We start from the raw sequence: 11636 nt of genomic DNA, 5'->3' as shown, positions 1-11636 counted from the left end.
TATCTGAGTGCTAGATATATAAATAATCACAAAGGAATGAAGTCTCATAGTTATTACTTATCACAAATATGTTTATATGTGAGATATTGTCATTTCTGGCAGCAGCCTATTCAAAATGATATCCTTCTGTTCACAAAATGTCCCATGTAGCTTACTTGCTTAAAAGATCATGTATCAGCTTCATTTTTTTTACTGTTTTGTGTCCAGTTTTATGGTTTCAGTCATGATATCATCTTTTCCAAAACAAAGATTATGATTGGTTCTCAGATTGATAGTCCAACCCATTCTGGAGGATTTGCTGTGAGGACAAAAGCTTTTTCATGGAATCCACACACAAGCACATTCATAGAAAGGAAGTGTGGTGAAAAGTTTCTTTCTGCTAAACAGGTTATTGAAGGTGGCGGGGAGGTTTGATTCTTAACTCAAAGCTATACTAACTGAACTGTGAAGCAGGAGCTACAAATTCTGGGTTACTACTGAAAACTCATCCACCTTGGGCAAATATGTTGGACTTTCCTGGCTACTTTAGAATTTCTTCAGAGCAGTACCATCCCTGAATTGACAAGTACTCTTTTACATCAGGTAGTTAGCATTTGAATCATTTGAATTGCTAGAACATCAGATATTTTTTTCTGTCTCCTGCTGTATTGTTGTTGTTGAAGTCTTCCTGTTCAAGTTTAGATTTTTAAACTGTGGACGGTGCAATTTAAATGTTAGTCAGTATAGTATTTGTAGTATACTACTATTTGTAGTAGCAATAGTGTAAGAAAGTAAAAGTGCTGTAATACTTAGGGTGTGAGATTGCCCTATTAATTTCCTATATTCAAATGAGATGACATGGCCATATTTCCTGCATTTCAAGGATTTTCAAGGATTTCAAGGATTATAGTCAGGTGCATTTTCTATCCAAGTCTTTTCTGTGAGAATAATCGTTGTGCCCTTTCATGTGTTTTTGCTCACATCTTTCACACAGAGAGCAGTCACTTCTGGTAGAACAGGTTTGATTATTCTTAATCTAAACTGCATTAAGTTTCATGGTCAGGGCAGAAAAGGGTGCTGTTTCTGTCTAACAGTGATTTTAACTTCTGTTTTTGGAAAGTGAATACTTTTTCTGTTTAGTTTCTCTAGTGATACTAAAACAATTGCATTCAATTTGACTTTTCTAGGATGCTTGTTCTTTCCATATTTTAATAAATTATCTGTAATGATTAATTAAGAATCCTTATACAAGCACTCTATTAGAGGCTATAATTGTTGATGGTCCTGACATTATAAAACCTGGATAGAAACTGTTGAGAGGTGTTTAATGTTCTGAAACTCTTTCTATGGGGGTGTAACAATGATTTTGACATATACTACTCATCGGATATTTCCTGTACAAACACACTGTTTGCGTTTCATTTGCCTCTGCTTAAAGTATGTACTTTACTTGCTTAAAAACCATTTGAGCACATTGCATTTTGTATTTTACAGGGTATTTGAAATAGTGAACAGAGTATTTTAAAGGTGTTTCTAAAGCAGGGACTATTTCCAAAACATCACAAGAATTTGCTATGAGGCATTCATTGACATATGCTGCAGTAATTGACATGGGTAAGAGAGTGTGTCGCCTTTCCCTCTCTGAGGCTCCTGGCCACAGATAGCTGTGGCATCAATCAGGGATTGAACTCACAATCTGCTGAGTCATCTGTCCCTTTGAGTATTTCGTGGCGATATCGCTAAGACATTTCTTCTAAGCACTGTTTATTTGAAAGGTCTTAAGAATGTGTTTGATATTTTATTCAAATACAACAATAATAGGTGTTTTCTTTAAATGTTCTTTAAATAATTGACATGATATTTTTACATCTTATCCTCTATTTCTTTTATTTCAAAGAAAGAAAGAAAATTTTAAAGAACACACCTATTATTAAGTTTTCTGGCAGACAGTGGCTGGAGTGCATATGCTGTCAAGGCAACAATGCCTTTAGTGCAAATACCAAAAGCCATACTTTTGGTTTCTCATCATGACAGTTCAGTTGCAGGTGCATGTGTATGTGTAATGACTTTTACTTTTAGCCTCCATACCTCAAATGTCCTGCATGCTTTTGAATATAAATATGAAAAGCATATTAATAGGTTTAAACTATTGCTTCCAGTCTGCCGTCAGTGATAAATGCAGAAGGGGTGTGGATGTGAAACACGGATTTGTTCATTTTTATTGCCTGTCTTGTTAGTTTGTCCACACCTGGAATGAAGCAGTCATATATTCCTGTCATTTTTATAAAATGGAAAAAAACAACAATCACAAGAACAGAAACTATTATATGTTAGACTATAACAATGTTTTAATAAGAACCTTTTAGTGATTTGTGATAATCATTTTATAGTGGTAGAAAACATGAAAATCCTTAAAGCTTATCAAGCTGACTTTATTTACTCAAATGTATTAATGAATTAGCATGCAATAAACATTTTTTAAGTAATCATCTTAAAACATCCTAAACAACACACTGAAACAGTTAATAAGGGGAAGATATCTCATGCTTCACTTAAAATTTAAATGATTTTAGAAAGAAGACAGCAAATTCTAAGTATAAAGTAATCTTTTGGCCTTAAGCATCAAGTTGGTGTCAGATATTTCTCACAAAATCTCATCGATCCAAAGTCAAGTCAGTTTTTTGGACTTGAAATCCTAAGTTTTTTTCTAGTACATTAAAGCCATCTGCCTGGTCATTTTAATCAGTTAAGAGTCAAGAGGCTTTTTACTGTCAACACACTGAATGGAACAACTGTAAAAATCTAAAGTAAACAAACTTAGTGCCACACCTTTTTTGAATGTGGACGACTCTTTTAATTTTATTCAGTTACACCACACCTCAGTGTGTCAACACTGTCGGCACTCTTTACATTACACACCATTATAAGCCATTATATACCATTATACCATTATAAGCACTCTAAACCAGTCAAGCTTTCTTACACTCTATCCACAATTGATTTGAATCTCTGTGGATGACCAAGAATGTACCAAAAAACCTCTCAACCAACAAAGAGCAAAAAGAAAAAATGTAGAACAAAAATGCACACATGTTAACACACAGGAAAAAAGCTTTTAAAAATACAAAAAATAGCTACACAAAGACTATATGTGTTGTTACTTGCTAATTTTTCAGGAGGAGTTTTTGTAATGTTTACTAAGTCTCAATCCTGCAACCTATCTGTCACTTCAGTAAAACCTCCCGTCAGATTTCACACCATCCCACTCCCCTATCTTGATAGCAAGCAGCACCCTTTGAGGCAAGCTGATAGTATCACAGGCTGTTTATATTACATTAAGCAGATTTTATGGAATCATTGAAGCAAAAAGGAAATGGCGTTTAAAGGAAGACTAAAAGCTACTAAAAAGCTCATTTTTGCCTTCCAAAAAAAAAGATGCTAGTGCAGGAAGCTTACTGAAAGGAGTAATATGTGCTTAACTTACATTGCACAGGCAGTGGTAGCTCAGTGGTTAAGGTATGAAACTTGTAATCAGAAAGTTGTCAGTTCAAACCTCACCACTGCCAGGTTAACCTTCAATTTCTTGAGTTGTACTCAGTCATAATTATCAGTTCGTTTGAATAAACGTATCAGCAAAATGTACATGTTTCTTCTGCTGGTATTTCTTGGCAGTGGAGCCAACATTAAGGGTTCAGATGAGATTATTTACTAGGTGGACACCAAGCAACTTGGTGCTTGTAACAATTTCTACAGAAGAGCAGTTGATGTGCATTGCTGCACAGTTGTTGGTCAGTGGACTGAGCACACATCTCTCAGTGTGATAGTGCTGGAGACTCTGCTCCCAATCTGAACTGACTGGGGTGGGGTCTCGCAGTTCTAAAGTCCGGGATCCAGTTACAGAGGAGATCAGTCTCAGCTTTTCAGTCAGATGCTGAGGAATGAAGTCTATGAACAGCATTCATACTTTTTTGTCCAGATTGGTAAGGGCCAGGTGAAGGAGCAGCATTTGCATCGGCTGTTGAACGGTTAGGACGATTTGCAAACTGTAGACGGTCCAACTGAGGGGGGCAGCTGGTCCAGCATCCTTCCGTGGGTCCAGCAGCCTTCTGTGGGTTGACTCTGAATGATTTTCTTCCATCAGCCATGGTCATGCACAGTACCTGATCATTGGGGTTAGGGGTGGCCCTTCTTGCTGTGATGTTGTTCAGTTCTTGAAACCAGCCCTAGAAAGCATTCAATGCACCTAAAAGGGAGGTGTCACTGTCACAGAGAGGAGATGTTGCCCTGGAATTGGGGATAGACTGAATGCCCAGAAACATGTGTCTTGTGTCATGAGAGTTCTCCAAGTGTCCATAGGTTCTCAAAGCACGTGTATGCTTCACATTCCTGATAGCCTGAGATACTTTGGCCTAGCAAACAGGCCACTTTGTCAGCTGCTCGGAAGGCAGCATACAACTTCTGCAGCACACGCACCTAAGCAGTCATTCATGGCTTTCTGTTGTGTTTACATGTTTATATGTTTACACGCATAACTATACTAATAGAAAACCAGTACAACAGCGTAAACTTGGTATTGTGTAAAATACGTGCTGAAGAAAGAACACAGAAATTAACTTTTCTGGACACTCTGATTAACTGCTCTTTGCTAATTTAGACCCTGTAATAGCTGTTGACTGACTTCATGATTTTAAACAATACATTTGCTATTATCACAAAAAACCTAACTGACTATATTGAGTCTTTTTACACATAAATACCTTGCCTTCTGTTTGAAACCTGTAATTCAATGAGTCATTACGTTACTGTATTTTTTGATACTTTAACAGCTGTGTTACTGTTGATGACATTTCTTAGCTATAATGAATTTACATTTACGGCATTTAGCTGACGCTTTTATCCAAAGCAACTTACAATTATGACTGAGTACAACTTGAGCAATCGAGGGTTAAGGGTCTTGCTCAGGGGCCCAACAATGGCAACGCTTGAACCAGCAACCATCTAATTACAAGCCAAGATTCCAAAATATACTTAAAGTCCTAGCAAGTAAATTAAAGATTGAAATTAATAAAGGTATCCAACTTGAGTCACACATGTTTCTAATTTTGTTAGGTCTAATGGTGTAACTAGTATATTATGGGTCCTGATGCAACACAATACCCCCCCCCCCAAAAAAAAACCCCAAAAAAACCAAAAAAAAACCAGACCTTGGTGTTGTCAAAGCAAACGTACGTTGACATATTAACCAGAATGTTATATGTTACAATAGACTTTCAATGACAAAGGCTATGACAAATGATAAAACATTTCACTGCCAGTTATACCATGTGTGACTGTGTACGTGACAAATAAACTTTGAACTTTGATATATGTAAATGTATTAGCAAACTAGAAACAAGATCCAGATCACAGTGGATGTGAGTGGGGGCTGCTTTGTCATCTCTTTCATTCAGAAGAATAATCGTATACTCATATTACTACTACTACTAATAGAATCATAATAATACTATATATATCTAATGTTATTATAATACCATTATAGACAGTGAACCAGGTGTTTTCTTGTCAATCAGGGAAAGAAAAGTATGAAAGTGATGAAAAGCAGTCTGCACTTCCACCCACTGTGATCTGGATCTTTTATATATGCAGTTCCAGAAAAAAATAAGAGACCACTCCAGTTTTTTCTTAAATCAGCATCTCCACATGTACATCAGCCGTTCCATTCAAGTGTTTTTGAATTCCTTCACAGACACACCTCATTCTACTTAATGAGATGCTGAACAGGTGATCACCTTAAAGTCCTATTCTAACGAGGAACAGTATAAGAACCACTGCTGGTGTCATCACTGTTCTCTTGTTATAGAACCAGCTGGATGGGAAAAGCAGTGCCAGGACTACCCAAAAAGTAAATGTAGTCAAAATACAGCTAAAGACCATGCCAAAAGAGTTGAGAAGAAAGGTTCTTAATAAGGAAAAGAAGGGTTCAGTTGTAGCTTTACTGGCAGATGGATACAGTGAGCGTCAGATTGCTTCTATCTTGAAAATTTCAAAAACTACGGTTCATAAGAACAAGGTCAAGCAACAAAGACATGGGATAACAACAGCTACAAACTGGCAGAGGTCGAGAAAGACTCTCTACCGACCATGATGATCACCACCTCATTCGAATGTCACTTAACAACCGTAAGATGACGTCAAGTGACCTACAAAAAGAACGGCATGCAGCAGCTGGGGTGAACTGCACAGTGAGGACGGTTCTAAACAGGCTTCTGGAGGCAGAGCTGAAGTCGTGCATAACTAGAAAAAAGCCTTTCATCAAAGAAAAGCAAAAAAGAACCAGACTGAAGTTTGCGAAAGACCATAAGGATTGGACCATAGAGGACTGGAGTAAAGTCATCTTCTTTGATGGGTGCAATTTTCAGCTTTGTCCAACACCTGGTCGTGTAATGGTTAGACGGAGACCTGGAGAGGCCTACAAGCCAGAGTGTCTTGCACCCACTGTGAAATTTGGTGCCAGATCGGTGATGATCTGGGGGTGTTTCAGCAAGGCTGGAATCTGGCAGATTTGTCTTTGTGAAGGACACATGAATCAAGCCACTTACAAAACTGTGCTGGAAGAAAATTTGCTTCTTTCTGGTCTGACAATGTTCCCCAACTCTAATGATTGGTTTATTCAACAGGATAATGCTCTATGTCACACAGCCAGGTCAATCAAAGTGTGGATGAGGGGACTACCAGATCCAGACCCTATCATGGCCAGCCCAATCTCTAGATCTGAACTCCACTGAAAACCTCTGGAATGTGATCAAGAGGAAGATGGATGGTCACAAGCCATCAAACAAAGCCAAGCTCCTGCAATTTCTGTGACAGAAGTGGGCTAAAGTTACCCAACAGCAATGTGAAAGACTGGTGGAAAGCATGCCAAGATGCACGAAAAGCTGTGATTAAAAATCAGGGTTATTCCAACAAATACTGAGTTCTTGACTCATCCTGAGTTGAAATATTAGTACTGTGTTGTTTATAAATGAATATGAGCTTGTTTTCTTTGCATTATTTCTGGTCTGAAATTTCTGTAACTGTTTTGTTATTTTGACCATTAGACATTTTCATAAAAAACATGCTCTAAAATACAATATTTGATCTGGAATTTGGAAGTTTTAAGTTTTTCGTTTGGTAGTTTATAGAATAAAACAAAACCGCACAATCTGGTCAAACACATAGCCATCAATTGTAAAACTAAAGAAACTGGACATTTTGTAGCGGTCTCTTATTTGTTCTGGAGCTGTATATAAAACAAGGTTGTCTCTAACGTTTTCATTAACAATGTCAACATTGTTTGTTTCAGGAACATTATTGTGCTGCCTTCAAATAAGCAACTGCTAGCCAGCATCTGTAGCATATTACTATTAGTATGATAGTAACATTAAGTAATACAAATATTTAGTAAATATAACAGTGTGATAATACAAACGGTGACTAATTGCATATTTGTTGATGCTTTGCCATAAAAACATTCACCAGACAAGTGAGCTACAGCAGTCCACTCAACATGCAACTTTTTCGCTAAGGAGAGTGGAGATATTTTACTTTTCAAAATAAAACCAGCTTCAGCTTAATCTAAAAGTGGTGGATCAAGTGCTCAAGTCCAAATTTTCACTTTTTCGATGAACAGAACAGCCAATCGAAGGCTCTGTTATCTTCTGAAGTAAGCATCAAGTTTAGGAAGTTTGTTTAACTCAACCAACCGATCACATTTCTGTTTTTTGTTTTTTTGTTACTTTTAAACTCGGCTTTTGTGTTTGAATTTTTGAATGTACTTATCATCTTTACAGCTACCACTAGTAAACCACAAAATACATTAAAATGCCAAAGCCAGCTACAATGTTAAAGGGCCTCTATCATGTAAAACTGAATTTTCTTCATATGTAAATATTGTTAAAGGTTCACAACACCATTCACTTTCTCTGTCCATACACTAACCAGTAAAAACATCCTGTTTTGAAATAACCATTTCTCTATTGTCACAAGGACACACTCATTTTCATACCTCTACCTTTTTGGCCTACAGCATTTACCTCTGAGTGCTTTTTGAGGCACAATACAAGGCAGCCAACCAGAACAGAGCTAATTTATCTTATATCTAAAAGGTGCAATAACAGAAACAGCCTGTTTAATCCTAAGGGATAAAGAGAGGTTGGAAAGAGAGGTTGGCTGGGAAAAAATGAATTCTGACTGTTGGAATATAAAGCCACACAAATGTTGTAAGTGGACACAAAGGAAAAATATTTTAAAAAATATAGGATATGAGCCTTTAACTTAAATGTACCTATTTGGATGCTACTGGCCAAATAAGAATTTTACCATGCAACAGGTATAATTTTGATAAATAGTTTGATATATTTTGATGGAATTACTTTCATTTTTTAGAATTTTAGAGTTAAAAATAATTAATATATTATGTTTCAAAGATCACAAGTTACAATTTTAAAAACCACTTTTCTGTTGGTCTACCATCCATGAGACACATTATGAATAAGAGGAGTGTGAATTAAAGTCAGGACATGTCCCTGGTGAGGGATAATTCTAAGTTAAACTATCCATATGCCTAAAATTAGGAGCCCAGATGAGATTGGTTAAGACCGGTTGTTGCTGGGTACCCCTCACCCCTATCTCCATTCAGATCCCAAGTAACAAAAATATGTTCATTTCACTCCGAGTGACTCTACTTAAATCTTCACCTCTGGTGTTAGATAAATACAGTTGAGTAAAGAGTGAAATGTAATGAACTATAAGATGAAAGTCTGAAAAATTGACAATGATCAATCAAGATCACATGAACATGAAAATACTTGACTACTAACAGTATCTAAGTACAGTTGTAGAGTTATTTGTGATAATAAGCATACTAAATGTTCACATGCACAGAAAATGAAGGGTTATTACAGGATCATGTGATTGTAACAGTTCTTATTTGTGTTTCTGCCATGACTAACTTTTGATTTCTTTTCTATTGTGAGGCTTCCCAGAATCAGGTTTGAGTGACACAGAAAACATGTCACAACACCAGCACAAGTCAGCCACCCAAAGGGTGACTCTGGTGATCTTCTTCACCTGTGTCACAATGGTTCTGTACAGTTTCTCTACACCGTATCTCCAGGCCAGCCCACGGAGGTAAGCCATGTTCTTAAACAAGCAAGTGTCAAAAAAGTATAAATGTAAATACTTGAAATTAAATGGTATGTTAATAATCAGTCTTTATGTTTGTTACAAAGACCAATTTTCTCAATGCATTGACAGTATATACTAAGTGGTGAAGGGACGTTATAGCTCTGTGAATGATCTATGTTAATCATCTGCAGACTTCCAAGAGCTGTTCCATGTACACATCAAACAATCCCTATACAAAAGAGGGAATTTCCCCATGCTTCCAAAGGCCCAAGGGAAGTGAAAAGTTGCAAGCCAAAAGTGGACCTGATGTTCCTAAAGACGCACAAGACAGCCAGCAGCACCATCCTAAACATCCTCCTCCGCTTTGGGCAGCGGAATCATCTGAAGTTTGCTCTCCCCAACAGTCGCAATGATTTCTTCTACCCATCTCGTTTTGTTCGCACGCAGGTGAAGGATTATGTCCCAGGCGTGTGCTACAATATAATTTGCAACCACATGCGTTTCAACGCGGAAGAGGTGGAGGCGCTTCTTCCAAACGACGCGTTCTTCTTCACAATCCTCAGAGAGCCAGCGATGGTGTTCGAGTCGTCGTTCCACTACTTCAAGAAGCTTGTGCCCCTAACATGGATGATTCGTGGAGAGGACAAACTGACAGTGTTTCTGAGCGACCCCAACCGCTACTTCACCACAGATGGATTCAACGCATTCTACCTAAAGAACGTACAGTTTTTTGACCTTGGGTATGACAATAATTTAAACCCGGAAGACCCGATAGTGGAGCAGGCCATCCATGCGATTTCGGATCGCTTCCAGTTAATTTTAATTGCAGAATATTTTGAGGAATCTCTCATCCTGCTGAAAGACGCCCTCTGCTGGGAGACAGACGATCTGCTGTTTTTTAAATTGAACGCTCGCAGGAGCACCAGCGTGGCCCAGCTCACGCCTGAGCTGAGAGCCAAGGCCCACGAGTGGAATAGTGTAGACTGGAAGCTCTATCGTCACTTCAATGCCACCTTCTGGGCCAGAGTGGACACCTACGGCAGGAAGCGGATGGAAAGGGACGTGAAAGAACTGCGTAGAAGGAACATGGAGATGTCCACCATCTGTATTGACGGCGGGATGGCAGTGGAGGAGCGAGACATAAGGGATGAAAGCATGAAGCCCTGGCAGCCTGTGGGAGAAAACTCTATTTTAGGATACAATCTGAGGACCAACATTGACCAGCAGTACAGCGAGCTCTGCCGTAAAATGCTCATGCCTGAGATACAGTACTTAACAGAACTTGGAGTCAATCTGTGGCTCACCCAATTGTGGAGCTGGTTCAAATATTTTTTAGCATTATAAGAAACATATTTTGAAAAACATATTTGAATGAACTATTTTCTTTCTTTTTAAATTATGTTTAATTATGTAATTACTAGAATTTATAGAAATTCTGAAATGGAACAGAATATGCACTGTTTAGATTGCAACTCTGTATGTGTGTGTGTGTGTGTGTGTGTGTGTGTGTGTGAGTGAGTGAGGGTGCATTTCATGACTAAATGGTGTCAGTACACCTGATAGATATATAATAAAATATTGTAAATATTATCTCACAGTAATTGAAATTGCCTGTGTTGTTCATCTTAAAAACCATTATGGATTTCTAAGTCTGAATAGCAACTAAATCACTGATCTTTTTTTTTTTTTTTTTTTACTGAGCATTACATATTTGTATAACATTGTTATCATATATACAACTAGATTATTATTAAATATAATAAATCATTAGTAATTTAGAATTAGGTTTCAAAATATTTGAATTATCCCAAACACAGAAAAGAAGCAAGGACCACAAGTGATTAGATATTTTTAATCATAAGTTTTTTTTGTATTAAACTACCTCAATGAACTGTATCTGAAAACTAGTCTGTGTGTAATACCAGCCGAAAACTAGGGGTGGCAGTTTTGAGTTAGAAGGTTGGTCTTGCGTCACTGCAAGAAATTACAGTGTATCAGAGTTCAGTGGGTGCATTTGCAGAGAAATCCCTTAAGCGTATACTGCAAAAGCTTTCTAACACGTTCGAGTCCAGCCATGAATATGTGAGTTCACTGGAAAAAATTAATTAATTAATGAATGAACAAAGTATTTACAATTTTTTAAATAAATATAAATTCGAAAACGTTAATATTGATTCTGATTGATATATAAGCAAAACAGTCTCATCATACATTTTTATTATGGATATTGTCGGTTTAATTGTTGATTTTGTAATTGTAATTTTGGGTGCCATCGGGTACACATGGAACACGAGGGAATTAAAATTGAAGGCATTATGTTTAAATGAATGAAACCAACATAACTAGAAAAACTTCAGTCATGCCCTTAAAGTGGGTTATTACCTAAATTCAAGATCATTTAAATGACACGAAAATTTGGCAGCAATACTACGGTCAGTTGCTCTTTAAAAGGTGGGCTTTTCTGTTTTAGCCAATGGCAATCAAGAGAAGTC

At 37.3% G+C, this 11636-nt stretch overlaps 1 protein-coding gene across 2 annotated transcripts; it reads left to right on the top strand.

Annotated features, from left to right (window-relative positions):
• Positions 1-403: 403 nt before the first annotated feature.
• Positions 404-10665, top strand: gal3st1b (galactose-3-O-sulfotransferase 1b). 2 transcript variants are annotated; one of them, XM_081702615.1, is made up of 3 exons: positions 404-582; positions 9003-9147; positions 9336-10665. In XM_081702615.1, exons 2-3 carry the CDS (start codon positions 9029-9031, stop codon positions 10486-10488), a joined length of 1272 nt encoding a protein of 423 aa, XP_081558741.1. In that variant the 5' UTR covers positions 404-582; positions 9003-9028; the 3' UTR covers positions 10489-10665. The 2 variants fall into 2 exon arrangements, with proteins under 2 accessions (XP_081558741.1, XP_026859322.2); XM_027003521.3 differs by having other exon boundaries at positions 8994-9147.
• The last annotated feature ends 971 nt before the right edge of the window (positions 10666-11636 follow it).

Source organism: Electrophorus electricus, chromosome 19, assembly GCF_041902795.1.
Source record: "Electrophorus electricus isolate QZ-2024a chromosome 19, ASM4190279v1, whole genome shotgun sequence".
Classification (NCBI taxonomy): Eukaryota; Metazoa; Chordata; class Actinopteri; order Gymnotiformes; family Gymnotidae; genus Electrophorus; species Electrophorus electricus.
Note: the sequence above shows the minus strand (reverse complement) of the source record. Positions and strands in the feature narration are given on the sequence as shown.